General features: G+C 36.8%; 1 protein-coding gene across 2 annotated transcripts in view; it reads right to left on the bottom strand.

The window, feature by feature from the left end:
• Positions 1-17,392, bottom strand: part of met (MET proto-oncogene, receptor tyrosine kinase) — a 65,546-nt gene extending 48,154 nt beyond the window's left edge. Inside the window, exons 1-2 of one of the 2 annotated variants that reach the window (XM_051100369.1) lie at positions 17,030-17,392; positions 12,618-13,809 (exon numbers count right to left, since the gene is read on the bottom strand). In XM_051100369.1, the coding sequence (XP_050956326.1) occupies positions 12,618-13,799 (1,182 nt within the window). In that variant the 5' untranslated portion in view covers positions 13,800-13,809; positions 17,030-17,392. The remainder of the gene's footprint in view (positions 1-12,617; positions 13,810-17,029) is intronic. The other variant, XM_051100368.1, reaches the window with a different exon arrangement.
• Positions 17,393-20,872: the final 3,480 nt, after the last annotated feature.

Below are 20,872 nucleotides of genomic sequence, written 5' to 3' on the forward strand. Positions count from 1 at the left end.
GAGTCCTTGCTTCACTTATTAAAAGGAATATTCAGGGTTGAACACAGGTTAAACTCAATCATCAGCATTTGTGGCATAATGTTTATAGAGGGCTGCAAGAATGACGTATTTTTGTAGGCCAACCCTGCAGTTAGCATTACCCTGGTTCTCTAAACAAAAAGCAGACAGGACTGTTCCATTGGCTTTAGGATTAATGAAGAAAATATGGAGAAAAAAAGGGCTCTACACAATCCCAGCAGAAGAATAAGAGTCTTATCTAGTGGAATGATCAGTGATTTTCTAAAGAAAAAAAAAAGTATATACTTTTTGACCACAAATGCTCATTTTGCACTAGCTTGACGTAGGCGGAAATACCGACCCAGTGTTTACAAAGTGAAGGTGCAAAGAAAGTCAAACGCCCTTTACCAAAAAAGCTAAAGCAACGATGCCGGACAATTTGGAAGTTGGAGGAGAAAATGAGAGGTTTTTTGCTTTCCCTTTATGAACCGTACACAAACGATGAACTAACAATGCTTGACCTTTCCAACTTGATTACGCAATGCGTAAAGACGTCAGGGTTGCCAAGTTTTCACAACAAAACCGCCCAACTGCTAATTAAAAGTAGCTTAAAAGTAGACCAATTGCATTTCGAGGAATAATCACGTTCTGGGGGATAAAATATACGTATTTTGGCTGGATTCCCCTTGTAAAATTCGCATTCCAAGGGCTAAATATTACATTATTGGTTTCGCTTCAGCCTGTGGCAACAGTGTTAAAGTAGCCCAATCCGCGGGAAAACCGCAGACTTGGCAACACTGGAAGATGTAGCCGCGCATCACAGAGCTAGTGCAAGAAGAGCATTTGTGGTTAAAAATATACTTTTTTTTAGATTGTTTTGCTAGACAAGACCCTTATAACTTGGCTGGGATCGTGTTGATCCCTTTAAAGCTGCACTGAAACTGCAATTTGGACCTTCAACCAGCAGATCCACATTGAAATCCACTATATGGAGAAAATTCATAGAATATTTTCCTCAAAAACCTTGAATTCTTTTTGACTGAAGAAAGAAAGACAGGAATTATTTGAAATATTTTTTGTAACAATTTTTTAAAGATTTTTTTTTTAGGTGCTGTCAATTGAGGTTAACCTGTATTGAACCCAGAATAATTACTTCATAGTTTGAGTATTATTTCAAAGAACGAAGAAAAATATCCCATAAAAATATCCAGCAAGAAAGGCAGGGCCAGAACGTAGCTCCTTTTTTGACACATTAAGCAGCTCTCATTGTGTGCAGCACAATGCTGAGCTGATAGGGTTACCGTGCCCCACCTTTAGTGCTTTATAGCTTTGTGGCCTTCGGCATCACCTCCAAAAGCCTTGATATGAGTGAAAGAAGATCTGTACGACCAAATGTCACCTTCACAGACTTTTTGCTAACCCTCTGGCCCCAGTACAGTTGTGACCACTTAGAGCGTACGTGAAGTTTTCTATACGCTACCACCCATCAGCTGCTTCTTGACGAAAATAATGTGACCTTTGACCTCCTAACGTTTTCACTAATGTTGTATATGTTTATATGCATGTGTGTAAGAGTGCCGTGTGCCCCACCTGTGCATTTAAACGGCACGTCGCAAAGCAACCCGATTCTTGTGTTTATGCGCCTTTCTTGGATTACTAGGTCGTGAAGGTCAGTAGTCTGGGGAGAATTAGAGAAGCTGACAATAATGTGGGATTAGAGGCTGGCAGTCACCATGCAGTCCTGGTGCCTGGCTGCTGGTGTGTTAATACCTGGGGACGCCTGTGAAGAACACTTGAAGAGCCTATTGTAGTGCTGCACAGTATAGGAAAATAAAATTGCAGGGTTCCTCGAATCTTGCCCTGGAGGGCCAATGCACTGCAACCCTGTTCAAACTCACCAACCTGTGATTTTCTAATGATCCTGAAGACATTGATTAGCATGTTCAGGTGTGTTTGATTAGGACTAGAGCTAAACTCTGCAAGACGGTGGATCTTGTGGGCCAGATCTGAGGATCCCTGGCCTAATGCGATCAATTTCAAAGGCTGAGATTTAATTATATAAACATATACACTGCCAATTTCAGACTATGCTCATTAAATGCATGAAGATGTATGAAGTTTCAGCATCTGAAGCCCCTTTCACACATACAGTCTTTACTGGTAAATTACCGGGAAATTACCGTTAAGAGATCAAGTGTGAACAGGGCCTTTATAAAAATACTCGCAAATTCTTTCTGGCAATTTACCGGTATAAGAAGTTGTAATATTACCAGTAAATTACCGGTAATATGCTCTGTTTGAAGGCAGAACAGGATTACCAGTATGAGCTCGTACGAGTTTAGAATGCGCTGACATAAGACGTCTACTATGGTGCCATGTGCTTTTTCATTTTCATAGGTTTAATGTTAAATTGTCAGCTCAGAAAATGTGTTAATTTGACTATAAACACCAGAGACCGGAAATGTTAAGCATTGGTCCAGTCGGTCAAAACTTACGCATTTAGGAAAAAGCTGGATAGTTTAGTTATTTGGTTTGAGTTGTATAATACAATGTCTCTGGGCCAAAAGCAGCTGCATGAATGTGAAAGTTTGACACAAAAATGAAAACATAAACAAAAACACAGATCCTGTTTTGAGATTTCTTCTCACGTTGATTTGCCTCACGTTCCTCCTTTTGGTGTTATCTTGTCTTGTTACTCAATTTTCACTTCTCTCACTATTTACCTCTCGACTTGCTCTCAATCCAGCAGTCAAGTGATCTGTCAGCAGGGGACTTTGTTTCACACTCAGGTTTCCAACTGGGAAACAATACACGGCCCAGTACAACCACGTGTGTGTTTGCTAAAAAATTAATCAGTTTATTTAACTGCTCATGGTTAAATCCCTGCTCATCCAGACAAATTCAACTTGTTGCTGCATGTTGTAATACAATTTGCTCAGAGAAAACCATGATTAATATGCCTGGATGAAACCAGCGAGACAAAATATATTTCAGCACAAGTCATTAATCAAACTGAAATCGTGATTAAAACGCAATTAATCACAGAGATTTGTTAAAACAACAGGGCATCATATTTGGTTATTATTCATCTTCCTTTGCAGTTAACGAGCCATGAAGCACAGATCGGATCGGGTGAACGCTACACAATTTACACTAGCAAAAATAGCGACAAGATAAACATAAGCAAAAGAGAGCTATCATTCTATTGACATGCACTGAAACATTGTGGAAGTACTTATGAACCATGCTCATCCATTCAATTAGATAAACAGACATAAGCAAACTGGGGATAATTTAGTGTGGAGTCCATTCTGGAGGCCCGGAAGGTCTGTCATTATTTACTCATGCGGCATGGATCTATTCAAAGCATTAGCGAAAACGCCCATTCATTATAGCAGACAAGATGAGCACGCTCAAAACATCGCTCTCTGCCAGTCCACAAGCAAGCTGGAACAAAAACCTCCACCCTAATGCGAGGAGCATGGATCTGATAAAAGGGTAAAGAGCACGGCTTTAAAACCATGAAGCATTGAGACCCTTTAAAAGATCAAATCCAGTCTTTTATGGAAGAAAAGAGAGGCAGAGCATTCAAATGCCTGGTTTGCAGTTGGCCAGAGTAATCAATTCCAATCTTGACAGTAAAGGCTTGGCAGGGCCTGCTTTTCTGTGATGATCTTACGCTTTTCACATGTCAGAGGGAGCAAAACGTGCCTCTGACTGGACAGATCAGACACGAGAGTTTTATTTTAGGAGCTGAGCTTCACAGATTCTCTGTTTCTAATTTCAGCTCATTTAATTCTACGCATGACATTCTTTGGAGAACTTTGCTCTACAGAAATGCCCTTAAACTCATAAAAAGCTGAGAATGAACATGTGTTAAGTCCATCTTGACACATTTAGTACGCTAACGCTATTAGAACAATAGAAAGAGGTTATTTGATGATAATCTATTGTTTGAAGAGGCATGGTGTCTTGGAAGACATTAACACAGTTAAATGGCCTCTTATCAGGAGTTGGCATGAGCTGTTTTTCCTGCAGCTGACACTAAAATGATGAACTCCTTATGTCAATGTGGGCTTTTGTGAAAACATGCAGCCTACACAACACGTTCTGATCAAAGATCAAGGACTTTACTAACAAAACTCCCTGTTTCTGCCAGGAAAACACAACTAACGTGATAAGAGCATGGGCACGCAGTAGTCATATTTCTCAGCAGAATGATTCAAAGCGAGCAGGTGGCATCCTTTTTATGACACACAATTTCTGTGCCAGTCAGCTATTATACTAAGTGTGTAAAACCACGCAACAAATGGAAAACAAACAATCGAGCGTGGCGGCAATATGTACAGCATGACCGCATGGAAGAACAATGCATCATTGTGCTATCTTTTGGTAAACCACTGGAAGCTGGCATGTGTTTTTATTGCCTTTTTTGTGCAGATACCTTCAGGGATTATGGTCACACTAATGCATTAATAAAACACATCTGTTTGTTTTGAAATCTTGAGGAGGAGAGGGGGGGCACTGAGCCTTCTCTGGCCACAGGCAAGGGAGACGGATTTGGTGAATACAATAGTCAGAGGTGATAACTCTTTGTACTACTGTTGAATATTACATAAGTAAAATAGTTTAACATAATCAGCGCGTGCATCAAATTTTCTCTCTACGCTAGGAGAACTGAATGATTTCCATGAAATTTAGTTCCAAGAATGGATCACAAACATGTATTTTGTTGTTGGATCTTTTTATAGACACAAAAACACACAGCGCAACCAGCATAGTCTGATTTCAGAATACATGACTCTTATGAGACGGTTCTTTTTAGTATTTCAAAAAACAGAACACAGTCATTGTACTTTAATTCCCAAATGAATCATTCTTATAAGCTGTGAATCAAAAACGATTTGTGTAGTACAATTCCTAAATGATTCTCTAAAAGGAATTGGCTCAAAAACTAGGGCCCTGTGAAATCCTTTTTTTTTTCTCTGTTGTTTTATTCCTGTTGTTTTATTTATTCTAATGCTTACCTGAAAAAAAATATTCATAAAAAAATGTCTAAGTAATTGAAATAATAAAACTTTCACAATTTAGCAGCAATTTATTAAACGTTTCACAAAAATAAAAAAATGTAAAGCCCTATGAAATGCATTACCCATAAAAATTTCCTTTTTTATTTTTCCAAGTTCATTTTTTTCTCTTTTAATTTTTCTGGATTCAGTTTTTTTCTAAATTCTGTTTTAATATTTCTGATTTTTTTTTCTGTTTGAAATTGTTCTACTGTAGATTCTACTGTAATGGTTAACTTAAAAAAGAAATTCATTAAAAAGCATGCCCAACTAATTGAAACCATGAAACTTGTACAATTTAACAGCAATTACATTTTTAGGGTCCTTTGAAATCTCTTTTTATTTATTTATTTATTTTTTTATTTTAATAATCAAAAGCAAAATTAATTTATTAGTATTTTTTATTTATTTATTTCAAAAATACATTCAGAAATAATATCAGAAATATTATTGTGTATTTATATTTTTCTGGTAAATAATTCTGGTAAATATTCCTTAAAAATAATGTTGTAATATTTTAAATATTTTAAATTTTATTTTTCCCAAATTAGTTTTTTTTTCTGTTTTAATTCTTCTAGATTCAGTTAAATTTTTAGACTGTTTTAATGGTAAACTTAAAAAAAAGCATGTCTAATTAATTTAAATCATGAAACTTATACAATTTAACAGCAATTTATTAAAGCTTTAACAAAAATTACATTATTAGGCCGCTATGAAATCTCTTTTTTTTTTCGAATTCAGTATTATTTTTACCAAATTCTGTTTTCCTTTTAATTTCCGGGAATTCCATTTTCATTTAATTATAATAATCAAAAGCATGTCTAATTAATACATTTTCTAAAAAATGTATTTGTTAGTATTTTATTTATTTCACAAATACTGTCCGAAATAACTATAGAAATATTGAGTATGTAATTTCTTTCTGGTTAATAATTTTTCTGGTAAATATTCCATTAAAAAAATATTTTAATAATTTTATTATTAATAGCAGTACCATCTTTACATTAAATAGTATATTTCGGTCACAGTTTCTTCAAGTTAAACCAAACTTTTATTCTGACGGGTTGCTGAGAAGACCTTTAGTTTCTGCTTGTATATGATATATGTATAAGAGCAGTTCAAAAAATTCAGTGTTCTTGGCTGAAAACACTGCGAGCATCACGTGCGCTTCAGTATGCGTGTATTAAACGAAACCGTTAATCTGTGCCATTCGTTCACACAGAGACACGCAGAACATGCAGGATTTATATTTAAATAGTATTTTGCAGCTTAACATTCACAGACACTAGTCCATATAGCGGTTTGATTTAAGTGTACTGACCTACTTTTAAATTTATTCGTCCAAAATTTTGTGAATTTCGTGACATTCCTTGTTATATGGTTAATTCCATTTTTAGGATTCCGCGTTTACGTTTGCATTTTCCACATTGCGGAAATCAAATTATTGAGCCAGATCTTTTCAGTGAACCAAAATCAGAATTTAAACATTATCTTAAATCTGAACCCTAACAAGTATCATGAAATTCTTTTAGATTCCCATCTGTACTCACACGGCTACAAACCCTGCATGACTGACACTTGAAGTCTACTCCATTAGCAGACCAAACACCGGGTGTCATGCCCTACAAAACTCACAAGCCAGGTATCAGGTAAAAGCTTGCTCTCTTTTCACACGATCACACTGGCCGTGTCTACTGAGGGATAAGCTTGCGAATATCTGACTGACGTGCTGAATGAGGTGGAAGGGCAGCCGCTAGATAAGCTCTTATTTGCGGTGCATTGTTGAGTTCTCAGCAGGTGATAAAGTAGAATAGTTCCTGGCCAATCCAATCCGTTCCATTACTTTAAGCACACATTCATTCAAGCCTACATCCCATGGAACCATTGTGTCGGCATTAGCACCAGGGCAGTACAGCGTAAATGGCTCTTTTGACCTAGTGGGGGAGGTTGAGTCCTAGCAAACCCCAAAAAGTTTATTTGTGGTCCCCGCTGTGTAAGCCAAAACAATTAGTAGAGGTCTTTGAACTGCACCAACTCTAGTCGTTTAGCGGCTCGGGCTGATTGAATATCCTTAACTTGACCGGGCTCATTAAATGCTTCAGCGGGTATTTGATTTACACCTGGTCAGGATGTCTTTAACCTTACATGGTGGTTTCAGAATTGAGCTCTTTGATGAAACCTCGTGCTCACAGACCCGGAGAGCTGGAAATTACCGGAGGGAGTAAAAAAATGAGGAAGTGAATGTATGGTGCATGCCAGAGATGGATCAGCATGCCTGTGGGCCACTGACTCATCAGCCTCACCAAAGCAATCTTTCCCTTCACCTGACACTTACACATGTTTCTGAATTATTCCCAGAGAGCCCCGACAAGTTTTTCAAACCTGAAGGCTGCGTTAAATATGTGCCAGTCATCACAGTAACTAAGAAAACAGACTGTGGTGCAATAAACCTGGGGTAAACAGTAGAGTACTAGCCAATCGTATGTTTGTTTGTATGTGAAGTTCCTCCTGAAAGACAGATTGTGAGCGCAGGTGTTTATCAGTTGTGTGCTTAACTGCTTTATTGGACTTTTTAAGAGTCACAGGCGCATTAGAGCGGGGAAACAGTAGCTTCTGGGAAGAGTAAAAATATTTTTTTTTAAAAATTGTTTAATATACTGTAATATTATAAAATGTAATGGAGTAATAGAGTAATGGAGTAAAGGAGTAATGAGGCTAAAAATTCAGCTTTAAAATCACAGGAATAAATTACTTTTTAAAATATATTCAAATAAAAAACAGTTATTTTAAATAATACAAATATTTCACAATTTTACAGTTTTTGCTGTACTTTAGATCATATAAATGCAGGCTTGGTGAGCAGAAGAGACAAAAAAAAAGTAAAAATCTTACTGTTCAAAAACTTTTGACTGGTAGTGTACATTCTATATTATATTAATATTTTTAAAAGAAGACATTGGATGCAAAATTCACTTTTACATGATGTTTGCATATAAATGTGTCTTAGCAGTGTGTGGACACAGTCACCCTACAATGATAAAAATCCATTCACTCATTTTTTTATTTTCCCTGAAAAACCTGAACCGTCTCAATTATCTACCCATTTTGATTTTCTGAGCAGTATGATGTCATATTGCTCAAGCCCCACCCACAACCGCTGATGGACTGTCCCCTATTTGTATATTTCCGCTCTCATCCAGTTGTATGCTGTCTGCCATTTTTTCCACGCTCGAGCAGCTGTAAGCAATGCAGGTGTTTTGTATTTGGATGTAAAAGTGAACTTAAGAGTCTTTCATTTCTATTTTTTGATGGTAATGCAACACCGAATACAGAAAAAACAAAATAGGGGGTGAAGTGAGCAATAGCTCATTATCATTTAAAGAGACATGCACCAAAACTCTGGTGTTTGATTTACATGACCATTGAGGAATTTTAACCAAAGTATGTTGCAGACATTTCACAAAGACCCTAAACATACCAACTTGTTGAAAACAGGCACCCGATGTCTCTAACTGTATTATCCTACAACATTAATATCTAAAAGTAGATTTTTTAGCCTGAGAAAAGTCAGCACAGCAAAAATAAGGACATAAAAGTCAGATACATCCCCACAGGTGCTCTCACCCCCAGTTGTAAAGGAGATGAACAGTTCACACCTGGATGCCAGCTGTCTGGTCTCCTCTAGCTAACATTATGGTCCAAAGTCACGCAGGTTTCCCCGCCAGGGCAAGGCTGCCAACATGAGCTCACTGCAGGAGCTTGACATTTTGAGAAAACACACAGCTGCACATCCCCACCTGCCCCCTGGTCCGAGCTGTCGGTCTGTGACGTGTACGTGCCTGTGTTTATGTGCTTCTGCCAGAAATGATTCAGGGTGACTTAATTCCTCAGTAACTCGCCCATAGAAAATACATTTCTTATATGTGTACATACGCACAGAAACGCAACCATGCAGGTAGCTTATCGCAGCTTCTCAGACAGGATACAACAAGTACTACCATGTCTTTCAGCATGATTTTGCACCTCCCAGAGCAAAGACCGTAGCCTATAAATGATCTAGGTTTTGCTGTTTTTGCGCAAACACATCTTGGGATAAGCAGGCCACAGCACGTATGCTTTTATACATGCTAAACACAGTGCATTAGTTCGTCACCCTGTCCTTACATGACCAAAACACACTATAATGCAACAAAAAGTATCTGATTTACATTGATATTTGCTTATTCACAGATAAAAAGACGTGGGGAAAAGTAAGTTAAAATCAATGCGCTGCCTATTCGCTTTTCCTTACACTTTACAGACTTGGCATCTCAAAACATGTTCATTTAGCCACAGTGGCGGTAATAATTAAAACGGCTGTCGATCAAAACTCCCTCTTCAGGAATTATATTACAGGCGGCAATCAATCAAGCTTCAGATTCAATTTTAAAGTAATCAGCATTTGCCAGTTGTTCTCCTGATCAATTGTAATCTAATGATAATTTTGACCTTAAATGTGGCTGTTTGTTATTGCCGGTCTCAAGCGGCCCCCTCCCCTCTGCTTCCTCAAGACAGGGGGCGCTGGGTTTGTTGGGGTGGTTCCAACTCGGATATATCCATTATTCCAAACAATACGGACTATATTTCTGTCTGTTTTATTAACGAATATTGCTAAGCTCCAGCAGACTGGCCAATCGATAATTTTAAGAGCTCGGGTGAAGTCTGAAAGCTGCGGTGTCTTTTTCTCGAAGGGTAAGAGTCTATTACGGACTTCGTCGATTTATCTGATATGATATTCAAATAACTTTGGCTCCACATTAACAAATAAAACAGGAAAGCGAGGCCAAATTCAATCAAAACTGAAGCAGTGTCAGATGCCCAATGTTTCCACATAAAGGCAGGAGCCTGGTTTGTTGAGTGGGATGTCTAAGAGCAAAATTAAGATATTTGGATCAATTTATCATGCCTTTTTACAATGTAATTGTTTTATGACACCGTGTCAATTGCCCCTTTATGGGCTGATAAGACAGACTCTGCATAGCATATGCTACCGGCATCATAATTCTCAACGGTGGCACCATGATTTGCCGTCTGCCTTTACACACTCAGACACGCACACCCAAAACAAACAAACGCATATGCACGCATTCACACACTTATGGACAAAAACGGTATTGGAAACAGGCATGCATCCCTTTCAAACATTTCTTCAAAGACGCCTAGGGAAATATCTTCCAACTTGTTGCTTTAAAAGCCATTTAGGCTATTGTACGTCCGCTTAATGAAGACTGATAGAAGCGCAGCTGACTTGGAGCAAATGTTTGGATCAAGGATCCACACAACGAAAATATTTAAAACGTCTTGAGTGCTTTAGTCTGTAGTAAATGACTGAGTGCACTTTGTGACTTGCTTGAAACAACTACACCAGACTGGAGAGCCGTGTGACTCTGAGACGAGGCCAACCGCTTCGGTCTGGCCCATATGAACTGCTAAAGTGACCAGTACAAAGGCTGTTGGAGACGGTTGAAGAACACCTGCTGAGTGGTGATCTGGGCTTCCCCACTATATGGACTCTGATAAGCCAACGCACAAGCAAATAGAAAAGTGCAGAGAACAGGCAGTGTAAGTCCAACTTGTCAAGCCTGATTCGTATGAACCCCAAGCAAATCTAGGAAAATTATACGGCTGTGTGCAAATGGATATACATCTACACATCAATACAAATACACTGATTGCAAACATTAGCTGACTGTTATGCAATAAAAAGTTTAACAAGAAAAACAAACAATGGCTGGACATGATAAGAAGCTGTAAGTAGGGCATGGATTAAAAAAAAAAAAACAGATTTTCAGATTAATCATGATCTTCATTCGAATCTACGATATTGACTAAAGTGCTCAAGAGTTCATCGATTTACACTACCAGTCAAAAGTTTTTAAACAGTAGGATTTATTAATTTTTTTTTAAAGAAGTCTCTTCTGCTCAGCAAGCCTGCATTTAAAGTACAGCAGAAGTAGTAATATTGTGAAATATTTTTACTATTTCAGATAACTGCTTTATATTTGAATATATTTTAAAATGTAATTTATTCCTGTGATTTCAAAGCTGAATTTTTAGCCTTATTACTCCAGTCACATGATCCTTCAGAAATCATTCTAATATTCTGATTTGCTGTTCACAAAATTTCTTATTAACATTATTATTATCAATGTTTAAAACAGTTGAGTACATTTTTTCAGGATTCTTTGATGAATAGAACGATCCAAAGAACAGCATTTATCTGAAATAAAAAGCTTTTGCAACAGTATACACTATACCATTTAAATGCTTGAAGAAATTTTAGAAATTAATACTTGTATTCAGCAAGGATGCTTTAAATTGATCATGTCACAAAAGATTTCTATTTCAGATAAATGCTGTTCTTCTGAACTTTCTATTCATCAAAGAAACCAGAAAAAAATTCTCCTCAGATGTTTTCAACATAATAATAATGCAACAAATCAGAATGTTAGAATGATTTCTGAAGGATCATGTGACTGGAGTAACGATGCTAAAAATTCAGCTTTGAAATCACAGGAATAAATTACATTTTAAAACATATTCAGCAAAAACAGTTATTTTAAATAGTAAAAATATATCAGAATTTTACTGTATTTGTTGTTCTTTGAATCAAATAAATGCAGGCTTGGTGAGCAGAAGAGACTTCTTTAAAAACATTTAAAATCTTACTTTTGACTGGTAGTGTAAAAAAAACTTTTGACTGGTAGTGTATATATGTTTTTCTACACAGAGTTTTCTGACTTGTGTTGCTTATTATATCTGTTAAATAAGCAGCATAGTTGAAGTGCACAGGCCCTGTTGTAAATTTTTTAAATAAATGTACCAAATAAATGTTATTTTTCAAAATCACAGAAAGGTCACAGAATTAGCTGAGAGAGAACGCCTTTCATACACAAACAGAATGAACCTAAACCTGCAATATACCAAAATTAATCAGAAACAAAATAAATATTTTTGTTAATTAAGTGCATTCAGTTATCTGAAGTACACTTCTTTAAGGAATTTTCAGTGTGCACGCACTAATCACACTATTTATATTTAAAAAAAAAAAAAAACATAAAATAGTGCATAATTACACAATTCGAAAAAATATCTTAAATTTGTATTGACACCCAGCCTTATCTTTATGTTTTTCCCATTCACCCACTGTGCACCATGCTGTCCAGCCTTAGTGGTTCTCTTTTTACGTATTCAAACCATGTGTCTTACTATGCAGATCTGAGCGATGTATGACTATGTTGTGTAATGAACTCTGGGAAGTAATAGCCTTGCATTATCGACGGCCCCTCAGGGAGTCGTCAGCAATTAAATTTGTGTCATTTATTGATCTGCATGATTTACCGATTGATCCAACGAATGGTGATGGATAAGTAAAAAAGACGAGGAGGGTCAGTGATTTATGATGGCCGGAGGCTAAAGACAAGTAATTGGGCTGACAAGAAGTCAAATTTGTTCTTGGATGGGCAACATTTTAAAAGGGTCAGCAAAATGCATGATTTGACTGAAACCTCTTACCTGGTTGAAGTTTTTCTCCTCTGATCCTGGAAAGTGACTGAGCTTCCTCGTGTATCCCTTCTGCATGAAATCCCTGAAGAAGTTATTGATGTCTGTGATGGAGATAAGGCAGACGGCAGAGCTGGCCGTGGGCTCGGGTGAGTCGGGTTTGCTCCGGGCGAAGGCAGCAAACAGCACGTCCTCGCCTTCTTTCAGCCCCATCTCCTGCTGAAAGTCATAGCCGACCTTTGCCACATGTGCAGCCTGGAGAACATTGAAAACCACTTGAGCCGAGCGCTTCTTTCTTCTTCTCTCGGAGTAAATGCACTCAAAAGGCATTTCTACATAGCGCAGGATTTCAGGATCTGAAGAGCACATGCGTACGATCCGAGTGTGGAAGGCGTTTGAGCTGCCACCTTCTCGTTGGACGGTCAGAAAATACACATATGGGCCACTCTGGAAGGAGTAGACATAGTGCAGCGGGTAGTTTCCACGCAACCCTGGGGCTAAGTCCATGTAGGATTGGTCAGAAAAGAACTCAAAGCCGTCTTGAGTCTCTCGCATCTTTCTAACGGAGATAGTGTGGTGGAGACGTGGGACGGACAAATCAAGAGGCTCAGAGTTTGCGACGAAGAACCTCACGACGCCGCTGCTCATCACGTTAAGGATCTGAGTGCCCGAAGGTCCTGCCAAGCAGTCTGGGCAGCCGTGGCTGCTGTCTTTGTTCTTCATTGAATACATGCAAGTAACTTCCGCATCCAGTGGTCCATCCTCTAATAAGTAACGACGGCAGACGCCGTTCCCAACTGAGCCGCAGCTGAAGAGCTCAAGATCATAAAAAGTCTCCATCAACAGGGCCATGTTGGTGTTGTTCGAGTTAATGGGTTTGTTGTTGCAACCGCTGCATGGATCTGGTGCACTGCAGTCTCGACCCTCATAAACAGGTCCCGTATTGTACTCGTGTATCTTTTTGAGGTCTTTTGACAGAGCGTAAAGTTTGTTGACGGCACCAACATACACAGTTCCATTGAATTCCAACAGCTTCTGGATGGGAGTGTCAGACACAAAGTGAGGGAGGTCATAGGTCACAGAGAGGTCGAGTTTGGAGCTCTCTATTGGTTCCTCACATTGACTATTCAAGCCCCACCACAACGTCTGAAGGATGATGAGGATGGAAGTGGCTTCAGAATAGTGAATTCTCATCTTTGTTCTTCTGCAGAGAAAAAACACAATATTTGTTTAGCATATTAACCATGTAAAGTCTGATACAGTTGAACTGCTCTCTGTTCTTCAGAAATGTCCTTCGGGTCTCACAAATTCTTTGGTTTTTCAGCATTTTTATGTATTTGAATCCTTACCAACAATGACTGTAAGATTTTAAGATTCATCTTTTCCCAACTGAAGGACTCATATGCAAGTACTACAAAAGGTTCAAACGCTCACTGATGCTCCAGAATGAAACAATGCATTAAGAGCTGGGGGGTGAAAACTTTTTGAAATTGAGGATCAGGGTAAATTTAACTTATTTTGTCTTTTGGGAAACATGTAAGTATCTTCTGTAGCTTCTGAAGGGCAGTACTAAATGAAAAAAAAATATATAATATTTAAGCAAAATAAGAAAAATTAACACATCCTGTTCACATTCTGTTCAAAGGTTTTCACCCCCTGGCTCTTAATGCATTGTTTTTCTTTGTTTATGCATCGTTTTTCATCGTTTATTATTTTCTCTTGTGGACTATATGTCTTTTATGTGAAATATCTTATTCAGGTCAGTAGTAAATAAAAAATAACATGCATTTTGTATGATTCCTCTTATTTTGTTCAAATAATTAACATTTTGCAGATTCTGTCAGGTGTATGTAAACTTTTGACTTCAACTGCATATGAAATAACGGTCACATTTTTTTTCTTTTTCAAATGGAAGTGTTTATTGAATCTTTATACAATATATTTTTCTAAAAATCTAAAAAAAAAAACTTGCATAAGTGCTTTATGTTTTTACATATTTCATACATAACTTTTATGCTCCTATAGTGAGAATATGGAGCTCATATTTGGAAAGAAAAAAACTAAAAACTTCATTTTATTTAGATGCCCAAACTGAGCAAAAATTTGGTGCAGCTTCTGGACAAAAAGTAAGATTTCTGAGAGAATTTCATGTAAATCCAGTAAGTGGATCAAAATAATGATTTTCTTACATTTTACAGCAAAAAGACACATGTACCATGACCTGAAGTTGGACATTTGTGACCCTGTACCACAAAATCAGTCTTCAGTAGCATGGGTATATTTGTACCAATAGCCAACAATACATTGTATGGGTCAAAATGATCAATTTTTTACCACATTTTTACAAAAAATTATTAGGATATTAAGTAAAGATCATGTTCCATTAAGATATTCTGTAAATTTCCTACCGTAAATATGTCAAAACTTAATTTTTGATTCATAATATGCATCGCTAAGAACTTCATTTGGACAACTTTAAAGGCGATTTTCTCAATATTTTGATTTTTTGCACCCTCAGATTGCAAATTTTCAAATAGTTGTATCTCAGCCAAATATTGTCCTATCCTAACAACCATACATCAATGGAAAGCTTATTTATTCAGCTTTCAGGTGATGTATAAATCTCAATATAAAAAAAAATTACCCTTTTGACTGGTTTTGTGGTCCAGGGTCACATTTAAGAACTACTTGTATGCAACAAGTTCTGATTACCTTCTTCATCATCAAATTTGCATATCAAATATGGCATTGCAGGATTTACAAAGTTAAAACAAAGCATATTTTAAGAGACTTCTGATTCTATACATACCCATTAGCAGTACACAAAGACACAAAACATTTAGCTACTCAGAACAAATGACACTTGTAAATCTCCACCACACGCACTGCAGCAACAATGATATCACTAGTTTCCTTGCATTGTAGAAGCCTCAGTAATTCACCACTCACTGTGCATGACAAAGCCATGGATAAAAGAAAGAGGGCAACTCTAAACAGTCCTCGTGCCTCTGACTTAGACAGCACTTTTGTGGCGATGTACCAGGAGAGGCGAATCATCAAAGAGTCAGCCTACACTGAGTGCACTGCGGTGACAAGTCTAACTTTAGACAGCGTTCTCAAGGGAGTGGTTGATAAACTCAATTAAGCCTGGTAGGCTGCGGACGCCGGAGAAGTGATTTATTGTTGGTGTACTTAAACGCTACTCCTCCAGGAGGTCGCTTTTAACGTTGAGAGGGAGAGAGCGGCAGAGCTAGAGAATATGGGATTCACCCTTGCTGTTATCTAAGCAATTGAAGTGCGCTATGCAGCAGCACTATAGGTCACTGCAAACTATGAGCATAACAACGAGAGAGACTAAAGAACTGTTGCACTTGCTGTCAGTCTAGAAATATATATGGCTGTTTACCTACAGCATCTCCTCTTTAAAACACCTGACTTTCATTGGGTTTCATTTTCCTTACATGCACTTCTAAAGGTAACCACTTAAGTAAAGGACAGCAACAAAAACACTTGGCACACTAAGGGTCCTCACTCACAAGTGCTTGAAAATGCTCTCTTGGATGTCCCTTGAAAGCCAAGAACATACCTTTACAATAAGGTGTTATTTGTTAACATTAGTTAATGTATTAACTAATATGAACAACACATTTATTACACTATTTATTAATAGTTAGTTAATATAAATACAGTCCTTAATTGTTCGTTCATGTTGCATTAAACAATGTTAACAAACACAACTTGTGATTTTAATAATGCATTAGTAAATGCTGAAATTAACATGAACTAAGATTAATAAAAGCTGTAAAAGTATTGTTCATTCTTAGTTCATGTTAACTAAAGAATGAAATGAGCCTTATTGTAAAGTGTTACCATAAAATGCATTTATTTTACAATTTCATCTTTTGTTACTTCTATTAAACTGAGCATGTAAAAGATATTAGCGTTTACCTCAACATAAAGATGCTGAGCTTTAAGTCAAGTTTCAGTCTCTTCAGACCTATTTGTCCATATTTTCTCAGAAATGAAGCCCACTCATTTACTGTCAAATGGATGTATCCCAAGAAAAAAAAACGTTTAAAGCTGTTTAGAGATAAACGTGCCCACATTTCCAAACATTACGTTACTAAATTGAACATAAACCAAACAGAAGCTTTTTTTTTTTACCTGAGTTTCATGGAAACCTACAGATTTACAATGACTCATGCTGTCAACAGCTAAACGCACAGCTTACTCACAATTCCAAGAAAACACTTAACGAACGTTTTTAGCAAAAATAACAACAACCAAAACAGGTATGTTTATGTTTATAGTGTATAGATATACAAAAGTAAGCTAGTTCAGTGGAATAGTTCGCAAGAACTCAATTTTGCTAACAATTGTTATCACACTCTAAATGCTCAGAAATAAACCAAACGCTCACTCACCTGTAAAATAAAGACACCTGTCGGAGACAGAAAGGGGAAATAATCACATCTTTTAACGGTCCGTTTCGCTAGAGACGCGGGCGCGCTGTTTCTGGCGGATGCCAGCAGTCTCAAGATGCAGCGGTGAGTTTCTGCGCGCTTTCTGGTAAAAAAGTTGCCCGCTCTTCCTCCTCTCTCTCTCTCTCTCTCTCTCTCTCTCTCTCTCTCTCTCTCTCTGCGCAACCCCGTAATCACTCAGTGAGGGAATGTGCTGTCGGGTGAATCACGCTCAGAATGGGTCACATCAGTTTAAAGGACTTCTTGTTGTACTCTTCGTAAACGTTGCGGGTCGTTACTCCACGGTGCCCGTCCCATTGGATGGTATGGGGCTCTCAGGTGAGCGCAGAAAGATCTGTGGCTGTTACGTCATGGCGGTGGGGTAGGGGAGTTCGATGATTGGCTGCTGCTACTTTACAATTAATTATTATTGGGGAAGTTCCATAAACATCAAATAAACCTGTTAATGTTTGTAAGCGTTTCACTTTTTTCTTTTTATGTCTGTTTCGATTTTCGTTTTTTCCCTCTCTCTCCTTTTAAACCTAATGCAGCCTCTGGCTGTATCCATAAATCTTTACAGCAATAAAAATATAATAAAATAAATAATCATCAAATAAAATGGCCTAGTTTCAATGTTGTATTTTTACGTGGTTTTAAACAATGCTGTAGCATTTTGTTGAAATGCAAGTAAAAACCTCTCACCTCTTTTGTTTAGTTTATTACCTTTTTTTTAAGCATAGTTTAATCAGTTATACTTTTTTAAATATAGTGTACAATATACATACAAATATATAATTCTAAAATACTTTATTTAAAATACTTTTTAAATCCAACATAAAATATAAATATCTTTTGTAGTGCTATCAAATGATTAATCGTGATTAATCACATCCAGTTTTTTTAAATAATATATATGAGTGTACTGTGCATATTTATTATGTACGTATAAATAGACACACATGCATATATATATATATATATATATTTAAGAAAATAATGTTATTTTTATATATTTAATATATTTATGTATAATATAAATTATATGAATATAAATTTATACATACAATTACATGTGAATATTTTCAAAATACTGCATGTGTGTACTTATATATACATAATAAATATGCACAGTACACATACATATATGTAACCCTGGACCACGAAACCATCATAAGGGTCAAATTTTAAATTTATGCATAATCTGAAAGCTGAATACGGATAGGATATTTGGCGAGATACAACTATTTGAAAATCTGGAATCTGAGGGTGCAAAAAAAAAAAAAAAGAAAATCATCTGTAAAGTTGTCCAAATGAAGTTCTTAGCAATGCATATTATTAATCAAAAAATTGTTTTTATATATTTACAGTAGGAAACTTATAAAATATCTTCATGGAACATGATTGTTACTTAATATCCCTAATGATTTTTGTTATCAAAGAAAAATTGATAATTTTGACCCATACAGTGGATATTGCTACTAATATACCCTACAACTTATGACTGTTTTTTTTTTAAATTGTATTTTGGATGCAATTAATCGCGATTAATCGTTTGACAGCACTAAGTGTGATTAAATATCTCATTTATTATCTAATAATATAATAATTTATTATCTAATAATAATAATAATGATAATGAGAAGTGAAGCAAGAAGAAAATATAGTAAATTAATAACTTACATTCTTCTGTTAATTCATTTCACCAAACGTTGCATTTGATGCCAGGATGAATGAAGCTATCCTTGTAATTTTGAGTTATAGTGTCATTAATCACTCTAACGACCAAACTGGTTAATTGCTAGTACATTATTGCATTGTGTAGCATTAAATTCATATACATCGACCTTCTATCAGTGACTAAGTGAGCTCAAAACATCAATAATTACATGCAACGATTCAATACTCTGCATTCAGAGGCTTTATGAAGTATATCTCACCACATTGGACTGCCTGTCAGTATGTATCAAGGCTATTTATAAGCTTTACTGTAGTGTGAAGGTTGCGGTTGGGCAAATATGGTGCTAATTGTCATATTGCTGCTCAAAAGCAGATGGAAGGGGGTTTAGCCTACTACTGTGGTCAACTTTACACTGCCTGGCGGTAATCACTAAACCCTAAGTGTGAAATTCTGAACCTATGACTTTCTCTTCAGCTATGTAGTATCTTCATCCACCACCTGCCATGGTATGTTACTGTTTTTTTGTTTAAAAGCCCTGTAAGCGTGACGCATTTGACAAATATTCTGTGGTTATTGTGTCATTTTGAGTAGAGGAAGCTTATCATATCATGAAAAAGAAAACATATTTTTGAAATGATTTGGCCACCGTGTCATTTTAATGGTAGATCTGTGGTAATGTGATAATGTGGTTCTTATTTGTCACACTCTTGTGTTTGCGGCTCAAAGCTCATATGCAGAACAGCTATTTAAAGTGTCGTAACGCCACCTAGTGGTGACCCAGTCCTGAATCTGCTGTTCCAGATTTACGAACTCGATCAAATCAATAAAAGGTGTGATCTGGTGTCTTGACACAGAGTGAGTGGAGGAAGGACACCACAGATAATCTACAAAACCGAGCTGTATAGATTTACTACCCACTCTAACTTAGTCTCAGCTTTTATTTATGACCTCAAGGTCGATAAAATCCAGGTTAGTGCTGACCTGGTCATTCTGCTACTGTAAAACCTCATTGACGACTGATCATTTAAACCTGCCACGGTTCATTTGGAAAAGGGCTCTTAACTGTTATGCACATCAGCAGCTGTAATTTAACTATCCTCTTGACATCAATATATGTTGTGAAGAATGACTGCTGACATGCAAGGATTGATGATTTTATTGTAGTTTATGATTTTTAATGCCTTATATGACTTCCAGAGAAAAAAGCAGTTTTACCAGTCACACTTTAGATCTGAATCAAACGCATTTAAACACAGTACTTGCGATTTATATTCCTAGTCTCAAAACTATAATATATTGCGAATTGGTTTTGACAGTGTTATTCAAGGAAAGATTTAAAAGGATAAACACAGAGCTGCATTTAAAAAACTTTCCTTTTGGAGTTACATTCAAACCAGTTTTATAGCACTTAAGCTGATTAGTTCACCCACTTGGCATTGTTTTCCTCTGGATCACATGACCGCTCTCAACTCCCGTTTCATAATCATAATAATATTGATTCTTAAACTTGGTCCGTAAAAGCAGGGTTGCCAGGTTTCATAATAAAATCTGCCCAATTGCTACTCAAAACTAGCCCGGTTGTTTTCGGGGGGGATGTAAAATACAATTTTATTTTGGCGGGCTTCCCCTAAAATTCGTATTCCAGGAATATATCACGTAATTTGGATCTCTTCAACCCGCGTACCAGTTCCGCGGGAAAACCGCAGACTTGGCAACACTGCCCAACAGGCTTTGTGCTGTATTCAAATGAAATAATCTTGTGTTTTTTTCTTTTATTTTATTTTGTTGAACGCAGTGATGATTCAGGTCCCCTGTGGAAAAAAAGTACACTTGAGTATTTTTAAAAAAGATTATATATAAACAAGAGGATAAACATGCGGATAAAGAAACGATTTTTCCTTTTTCCTTCATTCATTCAGCATAGTTGTTTTTTTTTAATCCCAGGAGGGGCACGTTCTGCTCTCTTTACATTTTTCTAAACAGTGTTAGTCACTAAAATCACTCTTTTGTTCGCTTAGTAGGTCATTGTCCTACAACACACCAGTTCCTCCTCCAGAGTCAATAAACATGGTTATCTCAAAAGTCAGTATAGACAAAAACACATCTAATCCTTTAAAACAATCGAAATT

This window comes from Labeo rohita, chromosome 25 (assembly GCF_022985175.1).
Source record: "Labeo rohita strain BAU-BD-2019 chromosome 25, IGBB_LRoh.1.0, whole genome shotgun sequence".
In the NCBI taxonomy this organism is placed as follows: domain Eukaryota; kingdom Metazoa; phylum Chordata; class Actinopteri; order Cypriniformes; family Cyprinidae; genus Labeo; species Labeo rohita.